Raw genomic sequence first — 19,968 nt, forward strand, 5'->3', positions numbered from 1 at the left:
AAAGCTAAAAAAGGGGGGAGGGGGGAGGAAAAAATTCAAGAAGCAGAAACCCCTCGCGGAGTTTTACTGGAAGAAAAAAACGGGTCTGAAAGATTCCTCCTCTTCATCATCATCAACCATCATTCATTCACTACCTTGACATTCCGGGCTTTGATTGACAGCTGGAGTGGCAAAAAGCCATGAAACACGACAGTTCGGTTACATGTGGGCTGCTGACGGGCCGCTCGTAACCTTCAGTTCGGGGGCTTGACAATTTTTTTCTTCTTTTTCTTCTTTTTCTTTTCTTTCTTTTTTTTTTTTTCCAACTGAGGGGAAGAGAAGAGAAAGAGGGAGAAAGGAGGACCGAAGAGGAGGAGGAGGGGAGGGGGGAGGAGGAGGAGGTGGAGGAGGAGGAGGAAGATCAGGAGGAGGAGGAAGAAGAGGAAAAAAGAGAAAAAGAAGAAATATCACAGAAAAAAAAAAACTCTTCGTTGTCTAGACTGGGCTTTTTTTCCCCCCTAAAAAAATAACATATTGGAGAATTGGGAGAAGTCTCTTTGGTTTGGAAAAAAAAAAGGAATCTTCAGCCTAGATCACTTTCTTATCCGGACTGGGATATTAAATATACGACACATCCAGGAGTTTATTGGAGCGCAGACTGATGGCGCAAAGGGTAGGTTTAAATCTCCAACACTTACCTAGATATAAATCCTCTCCTAAGAGGGGCCTGTCCCGATGCCTCCTCTCCCTTCAACGCTTCTGCTGCTGCTCGCTGTTTGATGATGGCGGCCAGTATTTTAAAAAATAGCAAAATTATTCATCGGCTTCTTTCCCTCCCGTGCCTCTGCGTGTGTGCGAGTGTGTGTGCGTGCGTGTGTGCGTGTCTGGGCGCGCGTGTTCCAGCGCTGTGCGAGCGGGCGGGCGGCGAGTGCGTGTGAGTGGTGTGTGTGTGTGCGTGTGCAATCGTTACACGCTTTCGCCTCGCTCCAGCTTTTACCCCAGCAGCGCGATTCCCCCGGTTCTCCTGCTGCCGCTGCTGCGCCGCTGCCGCCGCTGCTCGCGCGGCTCGGGGCGGGCACGGGCTGCGTAGGAGCCGCCGCCGGGGCCGCCGCTGGGGCCGCGCTGCCGCAGCCGCTGCGCCGCCGCCTAGACTACTAGCCTGGGCTGCTTGTTTTGTCTCTGAAATTGACAAGGACGCAGGGAATCCGCTGCTAAATAATGTTTCTGGTAACTTTCACGTTATTCGCCCCCCCACCCTCCGCTCCCTGCCCCCGGGGAGGCACTGGCCCTAGTCTTTCCTAGTCCTCGGCGTTCTCGTGCTGATTATTAGCGTTTTTCTTCTCTTTATTTTGTTTCATTTCGCCTTTTGATTTATTGGATCCTCGGAGGAGGCGAAGGGGGGTTAGGGGTGGGATCCGGGGCTTCCTCCTCACACTAACTCCACTTCTCCCTCCGTTGGCTCGCTACGGTTCTGTTGCCTCCGGCGGGAGCGGGGCCTCCCGGCGCCCCCTCAAATCCCCGGCCTCGCCGCCTCCTCTTCCTTCTCTAAACGTTGCTCTTGGTTCATGCTTTTTCATTTTTAAATTTAATAACATTTTTTCCTCACAACTTTTAACTTCGTTGTTTTGGCTGGTTTGGTTTCTGTGTGCTCAACTTGTGCTCGGTACTTTTCTCCTTTCTGACTTTGTTTTTATTTTTATTTTCTCTCTCTCTGTCCCTCTCTCTCTCTCTCTCTCTCTCTCTCTCCCTCTCTCCTCCTCCTTTCTCTCTTACCGCTCTCCCTCCCTCTCTCTCTCTCTCTCATCTTTATCCCTTCCCCTCTTTCCTGTTCGCCCTCTTCTCCCTGCTCTTTTTCCCTTTCCACCCCCCTCCTCTGTTCTCCCTCACCTCCTGCGCCTCCTCCCCCTTCCCGGGTTCTGACAGTACGATGAGCTGCCCCATTACGGCGGGATGGACGGAGTAGGGGTTCCCGCTTCCATGTACGGAGACCCTCACGCGCCGCGGCCGATCCCCCCGGTTCACCACCTGAACCACGGGCCGCCGCTCCACGCCACACAGCACTACGGCGCGCACGCCCCGCACCCCAATGTCATGCCGGCCAGTATGGGATCCGCTGTCAACGACGCCTTGAAGCGGGACAAGGACGCGATCTATGGGTAAACCGACCCCCCGGACCCAGCTTACTGTGTGTGAGTGTGAATGAGAGTGTGTGTTTGTCTCTGTGGGGGTGGGAAGGTGGACCACTAAGTGGGGAGTTATTTCTGCATGGTGAGGGGCGGGCGCCGCTTGCCTTAGGAAAGGACCGTGGAGGGGGCCTGCTCTTCTGCCCCTGGAGTCAAAGCCCCGAAGAACTAGGCTCTTTCGCTCCCACAGCCCGACCACTCCGGACCCCACAGCCTGGAGTGACTGAGTCCCCAGAATCTTGCCGGGGCCTTCTCCCCGAGGACAGGATTCCTGGCCAAAGGACGCAGGACTGCTGGTTTCAGGTCCCCTAACAGAGGCCCTGACGAAGGAGAAAGTTTCCTGCCGATGAGAAGCAACTTTGGGGTTTTTTTATTTTTTATTTTTCTTCCTTCTGTTTCCTACTGAGGGTCTGGGAGTCACTAAAAGCAGCTTGAGCTGGGATCAGGGCTGCTTCTGTCGGCCAGGAAGTCCTAATCACCCACTTCTTAATTCTCTGTAAATAAAGGGGGCAGACCTTGAAGTGCAGCGAGGTGGAAGGGACTCTTGCTTGCTTGGAGCCGCTCTTACGCGGAGTAAGGAAGATGGCTGGAAATTATTTTATATTCTGAGAGCACTTGGCGAGGGGTGGGATGCACGATCCTAACGTGTACCACACGAGCTCTTCCGGCAGAGGGTAGGTGGGCAAAGCGACGGGATGCCGAGGGGAGGGCACAGTGGGTAAACAGCAACTGAGCCCCAAGCCAGAGGCCGCAAGCATCCCGAAGTGTGGCTAAGCCGCCCGGAGGAACACAAAGGGCATACGCGCACGCACACTTACAAGTTTTAAAACGCGATTTATTTATTTTTGTCCGCTGCAACGCTGGGAGAAATGTGGTCTTTGGAAGGAAGCTCTCCAGCGTGTAACCTTCCTATTATTTTGGCCCCCACACTGTGGCTTTAGTAGAAGTGGAGCAAACAAGTTTATAAGGCAAGGGGGGTGGAGAGATTAGAAGACCATTCTCTTGTATTTAGAAAGTGTCACTGCGGTGTGTATGTAGGTGAAGCCTTTGGCCTCGTCTGAAACGCCCATTAAAATGCAGAGTTAAAACTATTTTTTTTTATTTCAAACAGTGTTCCTTTCTTGGGAGGTCAGGGCTGGGTCTCAGGGGTTGGTTCGGCGGCCTCCGTAGTGTGGGGAGTGGATCAGAATCGACTCGGGCTCCAGACTGCCTGAGCGTCTCGGATGTTTCATTACGTTCCAACTGAGGCTGTTTTTATTTGTCGGGCTGCAGTGGCCGGGGGCTTCTCTGGCCAGTCTGAGGGACCTCTGAGCTGCGGGAGAGGGCCAGGCCCTTTTCCCTTTCTGTTTCTGGCTTAGGCTCGGCTGATGGAGGAAGGGTTGTAAAGTGTGGTGCGTGCCTGTTGTATTAAAGAAGGACTCCACACCCTCCAAACTTGTTGATTACAGTTCTTGCTCCTTCCCCTCTGCACCCCGTCTCTGTGTGTGTGTCTCTGCGTGGCGCTGCCCGTTAGGCACCCGTTGTTTCCTCTGTTAGCTCTGGTCTTTGAGAAGTGCGAGCTGGCGACCTGCACTCCCCGGGAACCTGGAGTGGCTGGCGGAGACGTCTGCTCCTCCGACTCCTTCAACGAGGACATCGCGGTCTTCGCCAAGCAGGTCCAGCCTTCTTGATCCACTCAACTTCGGGCAGTCCCTCACTACCCCTCCCCTTTCCTCGGAGCTTTACTTGAAAGGAGGAAAGGCCAGGGACACCCTATCTGTTCCTCTGGCCCAGTCCGCTCTCTACGCCTCCTCCCCATCCCTGAGCCTGGGGGCGAATTGGAAGTGGAGATAAATATGGGTGTTTGTTTTCCCCCCCAGCAGGAATACAGGGGCTCGACCCTCGAATTAAAGTTGACCTGCTCCTAATCTGGGGCTTGGCCTTTTTCCCCCGCCTCCAGCTACTTGAACAAGAATTGGGGAGAGGGGCTGTGAGGGACACGGGAGTGCCCGGGAGGCAAGGAAGCTGGGCGCCTCTCCGAGCGGTCCCAGGCAGCAGTGGAGAGCCACAGCCTCTTGGACGGCTGGATATGGAACTCGGGGCCCTGAGAACGACCCTGAGTTCCTGGCTACAGCTTAGTCGTACCAGGTCCCCCTTAATGGGGCCAGGAGCAGAATGCCCTGATTCTTCTTCAGCGACTCCACTAATTTAAGGCACCAGTTTCTTTCTTGTATGTTGCCAAAGCCCCTTTCCTCTCATCCGCCATTGCCCTCCACCGTCCCCATTCTCACATTTCAGTTTTCTTATTTTAAATGGGGTGATCGTTCAAGTTGACTCTGTTTCTTACAGGTTCGCGCCGAAAAGCCACTTTTTTCCTCAAATCCAGAGCTGGACAATTTGGTAAGGCTCTCTATTCCTTGTTTTTCCCCAGCCTTTGCCGTCTCCCATGCCCAGAAGCACCCACTTTCTGCTGGAGCTCTGGGGATTTAGAACAGAACCCTCTTTTGGAGCTCTAGGGAGAGAGGGAGGAAGGGAGCAGCTTAGAGCCCCCGCACGGGAGCTGGCGAGCGAGGAGCAGGATGAACGCGGTGGGGAGCGAAGCCCAGGGAGGCCGAAACGGGAGACCCAGCGCCGAGAGCGCTAGCAGGGAATGTTTCCCAGGTCTCGGCCCCAGGAGTAAACTGCGAGAAGTGAGTTATTTCCTCTGTTTGCCGGGGCAGGCGGCCGAGCCCCGGGCGGCTAACCCGAAGGATGTAACCACTGGCACGGCTGGGGGTGGGGGCTGGGGGGCGGTGAGAGGCAGGCCAGCGCAGGCCACTTTTAGGTGCGATTCTTTTGCTAATTTGCACGATTTCAATATTAAAAGTACTTAAATCCGCTTTCAAAGGCCTTGCCTCAGCATTCATCTTGAGTATTTCCTTCTTTAGTGAGGGAGGATTTCGCTGGGTATGCTGTTCTAAAAAGCTTTTTCTATCCTGAGAAGCGACCTTTTTTTTTCTTTTTAAGAAAAAAAAAAAAAAAAGTTGTCCTGAGGTCGAGGGAGGGGATGTTTAAAGAGGACTAAGAGGAGAAAAAAGGCCTGGCCCGAGGAAAGCAGTGTTACAAATAGCACAGTGAACATCAGGGGGAAAGATATTAATGCTTATGCTCAGGTTGAGTCAGATTCCTACCCTGTGGCCAATGAGGCAGAGACGATCAGTAATCACTTGATTTTTCTGACTATTTCTTAATGTTTAAGTTTTTCCTGGCCACCTGCCCTTTTCTTCTCCCCAGCCCAACTTTCTCACCACCATCCTCACCCCACTTCCCACCCCAAGACAGGACCTCAGAGTCACAGAGCTTTAACTCCATTCCCCGAACTTTTCTTTCAGATGATACAAGCAATACAAGTACTAAGGTTTCATCTTTTGGAGTTAGAAAAGGTAAGCAGGAAATAACACTCCCCGTGTTGATTAAACCACTTCCCTCTCCTAGTTGAGTTGGGATGTTTTTAACAAACCTCTAGTGTGAGGGATTGAGCACCTGGAGATTTTGAGCATGTAACCATGTCCATCCTTCAACTGGCTTCTCAACACAGGAGCTCAGAGGGTGGGTGAATCAGGACAGCCTTGCCTTTAAAGTAGTCTCCTCCTCCCCAATATTCCCCTCAGGCATTCAGGATTATTTTGAAATGCAGCAAACCATTTATGTTACTGGACACTCGGCCTGCTTGCATCTTTATTAGCTCAGCTCATCCTGGGCCCTGGGTTTGCATTAGGTGCAGGCAGAGTGAATCATCCTTGCTGGGTATCTTTACATTGCTCTGCAGCTCAATTACTTTCCCCTGGAAACATACAAAACCCCTAGCTTATAAAATCACAAACGTTAATGCTCTCCCCAGTTCCAATGTTGTAATGTTATTACCAAATCAGATTTAATTCTCTGGACTCCCAGTCTGAACCCAGTTATTTCCAGTCCTATTTCTTTCTCTCTCTATTGTAACTTGTTGCTCAGAGAAGTCTCTGGAGAATAATATCTGTTGCAACAATTACTCTATTGTTTCCTTGCCTTCAACTATTACACCCTTTAATTAGAGTTAGTTTGGAAGACATCACACTGTTGCTCTTTCCAAATGTAACCTTGCAACCTGGTATTTGTCCTTTCTAAAAATAAAACAACAACAACAACAACAACAACAACAACAACAACAACATGAGCTGAACCCTCCACCATGACCTTCCTTCTAGGTCCACGAACTGTGCGATAACTTCTGCCACCGATACATTAGCTGTTTGAAGGGGAAAATGCCCATCGACCTCGTCATTGATGAAAGAGACGGCAGCTCCAAGTCAGATCACGAAGAACTTTCAGGCTCCTCCACAAATCTCGCTGACCATGTAAGTCTGCTAGCCTTTGGCAATCTCTTAAGGCCACTGGGCAAAGCATTATTTTAAACTTGTTTTAACATCTAGCTCCACTGATTTAGTTTTCTTTTTAAATGACTCCGTCTCTTTTGGGGTCTTCTCTTTCTTGCTATCTCTGCCATACCCTTCATTTTCATTTCTCCTTTCTTGGACCCCCTCCTATTTATGTTGAGAGCCAAAAAACCAGAGTTGATAGAGTGATTTGTGCTCCTAATGTGTAAAATTTTCTGGATTTGGTGACTTGGGTGTTAGCAAATTCTGTTTGATATAGTCACCACTGTGTTTTCTGCTTTCTTAATTTTGTGTAATCATTGCAGCAGGGATAGAAAGAAGCAAGACAGTTAGCTGGACTGGTCTGGAGAGAGAGGACTGAAGGAAAGAGAATTGAGTGAATGCTGATTTCCTAGTATCTCACAGAGATGACAATTCTGAGAATTATTGGCAATCTTGCACTGCATTCGAAATAAAAGGGGTGAACGAACACATTACAATTCTCAGGGCTTTTGCTCTATAGAAACTTATTGTCAGAATAGGGACTTACTGCCAAATGCCTGAAGCATCTTCATAATAAAAGACAGTAACCTTGATGAACCAATTATTAACAATGTATTGCAGAAAGCTGAAGGGAATTATGATTGAGTAACCATAGGTTAGTGGTTGAATTTTAACACTTTAACAGTTGGTGAATGAGGATGGAGAGTATAGTAAGAAATGACTGTGTATGTCAGGCCAGGAAAGGAGATTTCTTTCTATTCTCTCTGTTTCTAATCCTATTTTGGAACCAATCTAGTGAGTCTGATGCTAAAAACAAAACAAAAAAAAAAAAAAAAAAAGCATATGTAGTGAGACTGAAAATTTGAAAAAGAAGCAAAGAGAAGAAAGATTGCAGCTGGTAGGAAAGGCAAGAGTGGCGAGGTTAAAGAGTGGGTGTGAACAGCAGTTTTATTTATAGGAACTCAAGCCTGGAAATGGGGGACAGGGTGTCTATAGATTACATTCAGTTGAACTCACAGCCTAAATAATATAAGCTGTAGTTTAATTACTTTGTGGCCAAAATATTAATTTGACACTGTGTGTGAGTTAAACAGGCATTAAGGCTTGAAGACAGTTTGTCCCTACCTCCCATCCCAATTCCTGACTGGTATGAGAAATGAATTGGGATGCCTTAGTATAAACCTTCTATGAGGTTCTTCTCTCCCCTGCTCTAAACAAAAGTTTTGAAAATATGCAGTCATAGATTTTCATAATTAACCTTTGCACTTGCATGGGAAGTCAGCCTAAGAACAAAAGTTAGAAAAAGTCTAGAAAAGAAAACTGCAGTCTGGGATATCCAGTTCTGTGACGGAATGGATACTCCAGTGTTGAAGGCTCCTATTCCTATCTCTTTACCTTACCTTTTTCCATCACGGTGAGGGAATCTTTGGTGATCTCCTTTGTATATTGAGTGAATGTAATGAAATCAAAAGGATGAGCAGTGGTTATGGAAAGTTTATTTGCTGATCTGTGGCTCTGCAGTGTGTTGTGGTCCATGAGGCATGACACTACCTAAGAAATATTTATCTTTGTTGTTTTTTATGTGTTTATTTTCATTGTTTTCTGTTTCTAAATTTATATTTATTCGCATTATTGGGAGAATGGGGAGGGATCTATTTATGTGGTTTGTAAAATGAGAGGTTCACAGTTCTCGGAGCCAAAAGCTTTTCTCATGATATTTCTAGGAGTACCTACTACTTAGTTTTCTAAAACAGTTTATTGGCAACTGTTTTTCCAGTGGATGTATACAGCTAGACCATGTTGATGTTTACATAGAAAAGATAGGATAAAATAGGCTATTTAAAGTATTGGCTGATAGACAATATCAATTTATGAGATTATTGTAATATTTAAATATCCACTCAAGAAGGAAGTTGTACCTAAGAGGATAGTGCTTTAATAATTTATCAATCATCATCTTTGGATAAAAGAGTCAACTGTAACATTTGTTGCTCTCCTTTCAGGCCCCCAGTCAAGTAAATATGACAACTGATTTATTTTGAACCCATGAGGGCTTGCACCTCATTGGGTGTCATAATTTAAAGCCTTTTATTTCCTAGAGATCTGAACTATAACATTTTTACTTTAGTCCCCTGCTATTTGTTTTGAAAGGAAGCAATAATTTGTTCCACCAGCACACCAAGTAGAGAATGGAGAGATTTGCCACAGACTTGTATTTTATGCAGGGAAATCAGAGAAAACCTTGGAGAGTTTTCACCATTTTTGCGACTTTTGTACCATAGGTGTATTGATTGTATTCATGTCCAGGCTTCCCCCTTCAAAGCAAATCCTCTTATGCTTTTCAGCCTCTTCTACAAAGTTGCCTTCCTTCAAACCCCTAGCCAAACACAAAGTAAAAATAACAGAGAACCACTACCTGAAAAGTGGTGCGAGTGGGACATTTTCAGCATGTAAATGTGCCCAATTTGAACCTTCAGGTTTATTTTTCATTTGCTTTGATATGCATATTTAATACATTGCCCCAGGCTGGATCTCATTTGGTGAACACTGGTGCAGGGGTGATGATGAGCCACTTCAGAAAGGCCCAGACAGCGCGTTGTTTTCTTGTTTTATCTGTTGGCCCACTATTCTGATCTACTGAGCTTCCTCATGGTTTTATTTGCACATGAAATGCTGAGAGCATTTCAACTTATTGGCTATGAATAAATGACAGCTAAAAAAGAAGTGTAGTTTAATTTGTTGTATGCCAAGGTTTCTCTTGTGGAGGTGACAGTTTGTGACAGCTGTTTGACACCCCCAAAACACATACACCTCTATCCTTATTAAGTGGTATCCAGCTTCATTGTGTGTGTGTGAGTACCCGTGTGTGTGCGTGTTTAAGGAAGGAACGTGCAAGGAGAGAGAGAAAAGCAGAGAGAAATGCATCAGAAGCAAAATATTAGGTACCAATATAGTTTCAGTATTCTTTAAAAGAATTTGAAAATGTAAATAAATAAAAGTAATGAATATAAATATCTTCAAAGCAAGCATATTGGCAGACTTAAGAAAAAGTTTTATATATTATTAGTAAATCCTGTCAATTTCACATTTCATAAAGTTATATAAATAATTTGATATAACAGATGCATTAAAAGAAGACAACCATAATATTCTTGCTTTCCATTTCTTACATCCAGTGAGGTTACTGAGTTTATTCATTTATTATTAACACTTATATATGATGGGTGTAATGAAAAGAGGAAGTTTGGAATTAAATAGAAAATAAAATATGCAATATTGATTACAATTTTGTTGTATTTAGTAAATTTATAATGCATGCTTATGTTTTTAACATAATGTATTTTGTCTTTTACTGTAACATAATAATAATATTTATAGGTAGGAAAGAGCTATTACAATATTTTTGGAATATTGGTGAGAAAAAATATATAATAGTCAAAGGAAATAGAACTCTGTTTTCCAGCTGCAGTTCATGTTAGTTTCCTAGACATTCAAATTTATCATGTTTAAAATAAATATGTCTAGAAAACAATTTTTAAAGAAGTTTCAACTTGAAAACTGCTGTGAAATGACCAGCTTTTTCTAGTTTGTGGAGTTTCTGAATAACAGGTGATACTCACATTATCTATTTTACACAATTTTAGATCAAGTATTTAGACCTAGTACAGACAAAGAAAATATATCCTCATATTTACATGTAAAGATATTACATGTAAAGTTCAGACAAATGAAATCCACTTGCTTGAAGTATATTCTCTGAGCTAAGCTCTATTTGCTTGAAGTGCATACAGTTATACAATTATATTGTTATTCCTAGTTAGTGGTCATAAAGAGCTACATTTTTATTTTATTTGAAAGAATTCAGTAGAGGGAAGAAAATACAATTATGTCTGTTAACAGTTAATAGCAGATACCTTAAAATTGCCTGGATCTACTAACATCACTAAGAAAAGAAAAATTATTGTATATTTATATTTTGAAAGCTGTAATTTAAATGAAGATATTCTGGTGTTTTCTTTTGCATCTCTGAATATATGAAGTTTATGTTCACACAGTTTGTTTGTTTGTTTGTTTTTTCAAATGGGTTAGGTCAGAGAGGAGACTCTCCAGAATCTTATTTCTGACAGAATATGGGCAAGTAAATCTAGATAAATTCAATTACTACCTGAAAAATTAGAGGGAAGTGACAGTGAGGGGTGGGATAGGTTCAAGTGGTTGTTCTATAGACTATCAAGGGGGAAATAAGAAATTGGATAATAATAGGAATAATATGAATGCTTTACTTTATTTGCTAGTTTCTTATGTTTTAGTGTAAGGTGAGACCTTATGGTATGCTATTCAAAGCCTCTGGGGCCTATTCCAATAAAGTTCTACTTCTGAGCTCTGTCCACCAACTCAAGGAAACATGGCTGGGTGCGTGGATTTTCTGTTGTGTTGCTGCTGCGTAGTTTCTGGTGGTTGATAGCTTTCTTAATTCCCCATTAAGAATAATTATACTATTTAAATCATTTAGATTGTGCAGTTGGAGTATGTTTTCAGTGTAACTGTGATGAGATGAAATTAAACAAAGGTTGTATTTGACAACCACATAGACATTCACTATCAGATTTTTTGAAAATTGGCAATCTTTAATTCATTTTCTTTTTTTAATACTGAATGTTCTATGGAATATCCCAACACAATTCAAAGTTGTAAGAGGCATTTTATAATATGGCGTTACACCAACAATACAAGACATTTTTGTCTTCTCTAAAAGTTGCTCGATTAAATGGAAAAATCATTTGCAAAGGGTACTTGCCACTTCTGTGAGGGTTGCTTACATATTAATCCCAAAGCTTAATAGAGAGGTAGAAGTGCGGAGGTGAGGAAAGGACCCCAGCTTTATTTACATTTTTAAAGAATGAGTCCAGGTTCTGAAAGCACACCTAGGTCTCCTGACTTCTTATGTCAACTTTACAATACCGTAGTTGAAATTCCAACATTTGTTCAAACCATGCAATTAACATTTTTAACTTCTGTAGACTTCAGTACCCCAAGATAGGAGTCCTTATTTTATTTTTAAAAATAATTTTTGCATAATGTTAATTAGGAGTTAAAACATTATAAAGTGATGGGAAATAAGTAATTATGTATGTTGATACAAGTATATCTTCCCTTTGTTGTTTAAATATATTGAGTCAAATTAGTTGTACATGCTTCATTTACTGATTAAAATATCTTTATGTATGTTTACTATTACTCTCTACCTATGAGAACATACCCTGAGTTACTTTATTGTATTTTCCAAGTTTACATGTAATTTTTCTCTTGATGTTATATAGTTGTGTAGGTTCTAGAAGTTATCTGGTCTAACTTCTTAATTTTAAAGAAATAAAGGAAATGAGCCCCATAGAAATGAGGTACATCACTTGCTTAAGTTCACCTGGCTGGTGAGAGGTGGCATGCCAGTCTTAATTCCAATCTAATGTTTTCTTTCCTATACCATGTCCATTGCATTGCCTTTTCATTTGGGATCTAAAATGAGTTTCAGATTATTTTAGATAGAACTTGTATGTGGCATGGCCTTTGCTTTTCTCCTTGAAGCTTCATACATTTTACTTCTCCATTCAGTTTTGTATTTATTTACAAATGCTTTATACATTTTACCGCACTGGCCCCATGGAAGAACCATGTGCCATGTGGAATCATTTAAGTAGGGAAATAACACCAATTCACCGAGACTTATTAAGTATTCTCTTATAGGTAGGTCCCTCCTGGAAATGCCATAATGGTTTAAAATGTTACATTTCCACTGTATCTGCAGCTTCAACAAGAGAGGCACACATATGATTTGCTTCCTCTGCCCAGAGACTCCTGTCCTCTCTATGCTCTTTTCTAGATTTAGCAAAATTCAATGATAGTGCTAAATCAATTTTTTTTTAACTTTCAAGGGAGAAAACACTGGCAGAATTGTGTTTTCTAGGGAAAGCTGTGTGTAAATGAGAAACAGAGTAGAGCAGCAGAGCGCTCTCCTGTGGCCCCACTACTACAAGCTCTGCCCATATTGTCTCCTGCTTTTATATTAATTACAACTTGCATTATCAGCTGTGAGTCTGTAGCCCAGCAAATAGAAAATACTGCCCCTAGAGACCTAGCTTCTTGTGTCTATTTTCCATCTCCTTCTATTGTGCTCCACTCAGTATTCACTGCTTTTCTCCTGGTAACACTGCTCTGTAACACAATTACGTAAGAGCAAGAAGAGTACCATATTTGACTCCCAATTACTAAAGCCACTGGGAATAGAAACATGTTCACTCCTTGCCCTCGGGTGTCTTCATGATTTTTTTGGCTGGAGAACAGGACATATGTTGTGGCATGCACATACCTGAATGCTCAGTCATACACGTGCACCCGGCGAGCGTTTCTCTTTATTTTTCTACTTGCATCATGTGTTTTTACATGCTTTTGTATGTCACTTTGGTTTCAGGATTCACTAAACTTCTGCATATAATTTGGCAGAAAGCCATGCAATTTTTCTTGAAGGATGGAAACTTGTAAACTCTAAGGGGAAGAATAGAAGAAAGGAGTTATGATATAAACAAATATTTTAATCTCAGGGAAAACAAATTGTTAAAAGTAATAGGTTCTGTCCATCCATGTCGGTTACAGTTTTTTATGACCAAGGAGGAACAATTTTTTATTGACCAGATTATCAACATTTGTATTTGTATATGATCACATCACCACCTTGTGTAGCTCAATACAAACAACTTGTGGTAACTCCTCAGCCTTGAAACCCCAGAGGGATTTATCTGTTCTTCCTTCTTTCAAATCAGATGACTATCGTGTGATACTCCTTAGTTGGTGTTCAGTCTCTCAAACAAGACCATAATATTTGAGACACTCTATGGGAAATAAACATGACACTTTTTCAGGAGAGCATTTTCAAAGAGTGAGAAAGAAAAGAGGGAAGAGATAAGGGAATGGTAGGTTAAAGAGTGAACTTAAGTATATTTTGGGAATGGGCAGAAAACCAAAGACCCAATTTATTTGGAAGAACCAGCTGCTCTTAAAAGTAATATTTGCTTCTGTGGCTTATTTTTCACCCCTTTACTTTAGAAAACATCTCCTTCAGATACCATTGAAAGAAATACACTGAATTATAAACGAATGAGGCCTAACTTGAAAACTCAGCACCAGTTTAGCTGATAGGGACAAACCAGTGTTTTCAGTTACAGGAAGTCCTTCTGAGTGATCCCTTCACATCAATGCAGCGCCTAAACAGAAAGACTTGCTCCGGCTTCATTTAAACGATTATATAATAGCTATTGGATGACATTTGCCTTAAAACATAGTTGAGGTGTTAGTGGTTAATTATTGTAATTTTCATGAGGGGTAAGGAGCTTTTATAGCAGCCGGCTTAATAAAAAGCCTGCAGTGCATAGAATTAACATCATTGCTGTGTACAATGAAAAGTTTAGCTTAGGTGAATATGTTGCAGCTATTGCATTTTCTAAAAGAAGGCTCTAGCCTGTGTTGTTGCAGGACTAAACTCACACCATGCTATTGTTTCTTTTTCTTTTCTTTCTTTTTTTTCATGTAATTCTTCTAGCTCTTTATCTCATTACCAACCGGCAAACAGCTGACACGAAGAGGCTTCAAAGCTTGAGGAGCCCCTGTATTCTGTTTGCCTTTTGCTTGAAACTATTGGAGTGGTTTCTAACTTAGATAAAAAAGAGAGCTCACAGGCATGACTTTGTCTTTACACAGGCAGCAGAAAACCTTGACTTTTATTTTATTCTGCTCTATTGCATTCCCTAATCTACTTTCTCAAACATATCCTTATTTTGGAGATCTATACCTGTGCCATATTTATAGTCACAAAATTTCTGCTCAGGGTTTTCACTTTGAATCAATTGCTTGCCTGATAGCAGTGCCAGTAGCATTATTTTATATAGATGTTATTAATCCATAGAGCTCTGGGTTATTATTTCATAATCTATCAAAAATGCCAAATATTAATTCACAGTCAGTTTGCTGCAGATCTGTAGGGGGAAAAATAAGTTTTGTAGTTCCAAATAAGAACATTTCCCTATTTTTTCTCACCTTGGTTTCTTATTTTATTTTGGTAACATCATCCGTGCTATATGTACACTGTAGAGTTGATGCTGAGAAAAATGAGACTGACTTCTTTTCTTGATGAACTATATATAATGGCAACATGGCAAGATTACTTTCCCTTGGTCAAGAGGTTTATTTGTTGCCTATACCCACGTGGCTCTGTCTGAATTCTTATTTACCAATTCTAGTAAGAAATAGTGTATACTTTGATTGTTTTTTTTAGTGATATACTTTGTATACTTTGATTGGTTTATACTTCGTATACTTTGGTGTATACTTTGTAAAATTTGTATATTTTGGTGTATACTTTGTATACTTCAGTGTATACTTAGATTCGTATATACTTTGTATACTTTGATTGGTTTTGAGGAACTATTTTGCCCCTTCCTCTGGCCCCCAAATCATTCACTTGCCAGTAGGTCTGTGGGCTTAATTGAAGTCGTCATATGCAGGTGACAAGTGTACAGCTCTGGCTTTAAGGCTGGACTGTTTCGTATGCTGTTCCTCCTCTCCATTTCTGCCAGAGGAAATTCCATCTCTTGCCTGCCTTCATGTGGTGCTGATAAAGTCCTTCCTGTACATTAGAATTCCTGTTTTCCTTTAAGCAACAGCAGGGCATTGGGAATGATCAGGAAAGGGGAGGAGGAACATAAGAAGAATATACTCAGCCAAGTAGCATGAGCTATAACTCTTGGTTTGCCTTGCGTGTCCTTTGAAACAAGCAGTTCTTCCAGGAAAAAGCACTGCTCAGTGAATTTCAAGCTTCCATGAAGCTCAAGTGAAACTCCTCTAGCTTACTAGATGGCCAGTAGTTCACATGTGTTTCCTTTTTTAAAATTACTTCTACAAATTAAAGCAAAAATCAATAATTTATTAGGTATTGATGCAGTGATTAATATCATTACCTTTGTTGGTTATATAGTCTCAGTTGATAATTTTGAGAGTTTTTATAGGCTGTTTTAGGGCAATGCATTTGAAAGATGTCAAGGGCTGTCCCATATATTGTGCAGCCTGTAATTTTTTTAATGGAGTCATTGAATTTTGCAGATGCGAATACTCTGAAGTATTGAGTGTCCAAGAGCATCGGGACCTATTTCTTGGAAGAATGTACCCTAATTAAGATAGTGAGAGTAAAAATGACTTTTACATTTTTCTTTATTTTTTTTACTTTAGAAATTAATTTTGTTTAGGTTTAAATTTGTATATAATAAAATTTACCCATTTAAAGTGTATACTTAAATTAGTTTTAACCAACGTACACACTGGTGTAACCATCACCACATCAAGTTCTAGAGCATCTTTTCTTTTATATACCTATTACTAAAAAGACAGCACACCATAACATGGCATGCATATATGCCTTTAGCCACAAATACTAATATGTATACATTTTTTTGTCTCTTTCTGTGCCGTTCCTCTTGGTTCTTCATTTATGGCTGAAATGGTAACTGTGGAAAAATTTCTTGGCATCCTGACATCAGAACCCTTCTTCTTGGCGAGACCACGATGATGCAACCTCAACCCACTCAGCAGGCACCCCAGGGCCCTCCAGTGGGGGCCACGCTTCCCAGAGCGGAGACAACAGCAGTGAGCAAGGTAAAAGGTCAAACATTTTCCTTGTGCAAAGTAGGCATGACTAAAATAACTTCAGTATTTTATGATATCAGTACATCTGCCTCCATGTAAACAGGAGAGTGGCAGGTTAGGGAGTAGAATCAGCTGCTATTTAAAGAGACAGTGTTTCCTCTTCTTAACTTACTTTCCTTAAAAAGAGAAATCAAAGTGAGCTGTCTAATCTTTAAGTAGGCATTACAATAACAATTGATTAGTTCTGCCAATTCTTTTACAAATTTGGTTATCTACACTTTATTTCTGTGTGTATAAGTGGAATCACAGGCCTACTTTACTGCTGTGATGCAGTAGCTAGCTTGAATTGTGCTATAAATAGCATATTTTGCCTGTAATATGAACTATAAGCATTCTCCATAATCAAGCAATTATGCCTCTAAAGCACATAAAATTTAAAAATCTGTTCTTATTAGCTCTGGAAATATTGTGGAATTTTACATGGAATTTTATCTTGGGAAGGTAGATTTTGAAATTCTTAGAGGATTATTTGTCCCCATTTCCATTCAGCTGACATGGTGACTTTTGTCACAAGTCCTAAAAATTAGAATAATCAGAGGGCAAGGGGGACATCAACTGCAGATGTTGAGGAAGCCTAGTGCAATTTAGAATAAATTTTACTATTTAAAACTCACCTATTGCACAGAGAGCAATTATATATTGGTAGGAATGACTCATTGATGGCTAAAATGATAATTTAAAGGAAGATGCATTATTGAATGTGGGCCAGGGAAGTGTATAGATTTTACTTTTTAATATTTTACATTAGATGGTGTCTGATCTCCTAGGTCTATTTCATCTCTATTATGACCGTGTTTATGGCCACAATATTTAAGTATTAGACAGGCTTCCAAGTAGAGGACAGTTTAACAGCTCGAGCTGTAGTTATATATGCCGTTTAAAAGAGGGTGTTGATGTAAGTAGGGTGCCCTCTGTCCTCCAAGCTTCTGACTAGGAATTTTGGATTTCTGAGGTTCTAGAAGAGTCTAGAAAAATGTCCTTTCTAGGATGCCATTCACTTGTGAATGGGTCCAAATTAGAATCTAGGTTTAAGCAAATTGAAACTAACACAGCGATGAATCCTATCAGACAGCAAATTATGGAAGAACTTGCAAATTGCACCTATACAATATATACTGTTTTATATACTGTTTTATTCTACCAGTTAGTTTCTATATAAAAGATAAGTACATTATAAGGCATTTTCAAGGTAACTGGTACGTAGAGTCAATGGATCTGCAAGCAATGACTTAACTGTGGTTCCATGTCAGAGTGATGGACTTCTCAGCATGGTTAAATCTGGAAAGCTTTCTCTGACTCCATCCTTCCCACCACCCCAAATTGCGGCGACACAAAGGGTGAAATGTATCTATTAATAAAAACAAAATACTCTAAACATTGTATAAAAGAGGGGAAAAGGAGAAGCCGACTTAATGGTCTAATGAGGCTATCTTCCAGAGACTTCTTGTGTGTGAGGCTCACTTTGACCTTTCGCTTTGCTCAGGAGCCCAGCGCCTCATTTTTCACATTCTTGCAATTACGTTAACGCTTCAAGCATTTCTGACTCCAAGTCAGCTAGCAACACCAGGCATAACTCAACACTGTGAGTTTTTCTCCTCTCTGTAGATTCATTAACGGGTCACCAAGGTCCCAACTGAAATTTAAAACTGACTGGTTCTGTTGGGTTAGTTGAGTTATGGCAAGGGAGATAGCAAGAAAGGGCCAGAGAGAAGAGGAGGTGGGAGAGAGAAGCACCCAGGGTTTGCAGCGGGGATTGCTTGCAATAACGAGCAAAGCATCAAGTTTTATCGTTTCGGTTATTTAGTTTTGTTTTTTAGGATAGAGAAGAATTCCGAGACTGATATATAGGTAAAAACAGTCACACAAACTTCTGTGCTGTGGGTAGATGCACCCACTTATCCAGTGTTGAAGGGTTTGATCCCTGTAGGATTCTGTTCCTTTAATCATATCTCTGTGGGATTAAAGAATGGACATGGTAGCTTACGTGTATGAGTACTAGGAAGTCAGTCATTTTACTGTATCGAAGCTTGAAAGAAAAAAAGGTATGATTTCTATAAAATGGGGACTATTTTGGCATAGAAAATTTCCTAGCTGGCTTACCACATCAGTGATTAAAACAGATAGATAAGGGCATTCTGGCTTTTTACAGCAGACTTTAAAATTTGAAGGCCAGACTTGAGTGTATGTCGTCATACTCATGCCTATATTAGTCTTTTAAACAGGGTTTCAAGGTATTTTTATATTTTGTCCCATCGAATTGTCCAGAGTAGTTTCAGTGGGAGAGATTAATTATCTGCTTCAGGGCAAAGTCAACAGAGATATTGACTGAAATCGCATATGCTTATCCTAGGTTAAATCTTAGGGTTGATATATAATGGAAAACGTGGGAGAGAAATTTATGTCCTTAGTATTAAATATATTATAATGTTTCATTGGAAATCAAGTTTGTAGTTTCGCAAAGAGTTTTCATATTCAGAATTTATTAGCAAAACAGGCATATGGAAAACTGTAAAATGATTCAGTTTCAAAACAAATTATGATAAACACAAAAAATAGGGATGAATTGTACTAAATACAATGTTTTCATACACATTTTAAATTAAACTTTAATAGCCACATGCTATAAAACAATACATGTATTTATGTTGCTTTATAATTTTTGTGATTATGTTTACTATGATGATTCATACAAACTTTACTTTGGAACCTAAAAATACCTTGTTTTACGACCTGATAGTGAAACAGCTACAGTTACACAGGTGAAAGTTCATCTTTTCCTCCATAGTGTTTCAGCAATGAACCAAAAGGAGGAGAAAAAATGTATATCACATTTTTAAAATATCATAAGAAATAAACTTGGTAAAATGTGAAACCTGACTTTACTATCTTTCAAAGAGCACATGTCTAACAGTAAGCTATATAAATATGAACCAGACTTTTCATTCACTGATTTCTCTTGCTAAAAGCAGCCAAAGGAAGGGAAATTTGTCTTGTTAGTCACATTAGACTGAGGAAGAAAATCTGGTTTTTCAAGGATAGAATTAGGGTGCAGACTTGGGGCTCTGGGGAAGTAACTGGGCCTCTCTGTGTCTGGCTTCCCATCAGTAAAATGGGGTTTGATAATAAGTCTAGGGATCCCTAATTCTGTACCTGCTGAGTCAAAAGCTGCTTTGTATTTCACTATGTATTTTGCCAGAGTAACGACTAGGAAGCAGCCCCTTGTTCCTAGAGCACTTTGAGAGCCTTAGATGAAAGGCACAATGTATGTACAAAGTATTATTATTATTGATGGGTTTGTGTAGCTCCCATTAACGCTGATGGGAGTTACGCATGTGAATTGGCAAGAGAATAGACCCCTCAGTGTTTAGAGCACATGAAATTTACATTTTTTCCAGTGCTGTAATTGAGATGTTGACAAATTGGAGAATATTGATGAGCCTTTGTTTTAAGTATTTCGTGCCAAGTTTGTTTTATTTTTCCTGGTTTGAACAATGGTATGGGTTCAGCCGCAATGAATAAAAAGGGTAGAGTAAAGATAACTTTGTATTTCAATATTTTGATGTGCCAATATGAAATAAATTGTCTTAGGCAAATGGAATATGCTGTTTTAATCATTAGCTATGCATGAAAGAAAAATTGATGTTGACATCTTTGCTGTAAAATCGTTGTAATGGGGCCTTCCT

At 40.9% G+C, this 19,968-nt stretch overlaps 1 protein-coding gene across 6 annotated transcripts in view; it reads left to right on the top strand.

Annotated features, from left to right (window-relative positions):
- Positions 1–300: 300 nt before the first annotated feature.
- MEIS2 (Meis homeobox 2) overlaps positions 301–19,968 on the top strand; it is a 208,591-nt gene continuing 188,923 nt past the window's right edge. For 3 of the 6 annotated variants that reach the window (XM_058427432.1, XM_058427433.1, XM_032174160.2), the window contains exons 1-7: positions 337–652; positions 1,903–2,135; positions 3,676–3,817; positions 4,491–4,541; positions 5,513–5,563; positions 6,368–6,517; positions 16,120–16,234. In XM_058427432.1, coding sequence (XP_058283415.1) covers positions 641–652; positions 1,903–2,135; positions 3,676–3,817; positions 4,491–4,541; positions 5,513–5,563; positions 6,368–6,517; positions 16,120–16,234 — 754 coding nt within the window. In that variant the 5' untranslated portion in view covers positions 337–640. Of the gene's footprint in view, positions 653–1,114; positions 1,207–1,902; positions 2,136–3,675; positions 3,818–4,490; positions 4,542–5,512; positions 5,564–6,367; positions 6,518–16,119; positions 16,235–19,968 lie in introns of those variants that run through there. The other 3 variants (XM_032174158.2, XM_032174161.2, XM_032174157.2) reach the window with 2 other exon arrangements.

This window comes from Hylobates moloch, unplaced genomic scaffold (assembly GCF_009828535.3).
Source record: "Hylobates moloch isolate HMO894 unplaced genomic scaffold, HMol_V3 SCAFFOLD_14, whole genome shotgun sequence".
Classification (NCBI taxonomy): domain Eukaryota; kingdom Metazoa; phylum Chordata; class Mammalia; order Primates; family Hylobatidae; genus Hylobates; species Hylobates moloch.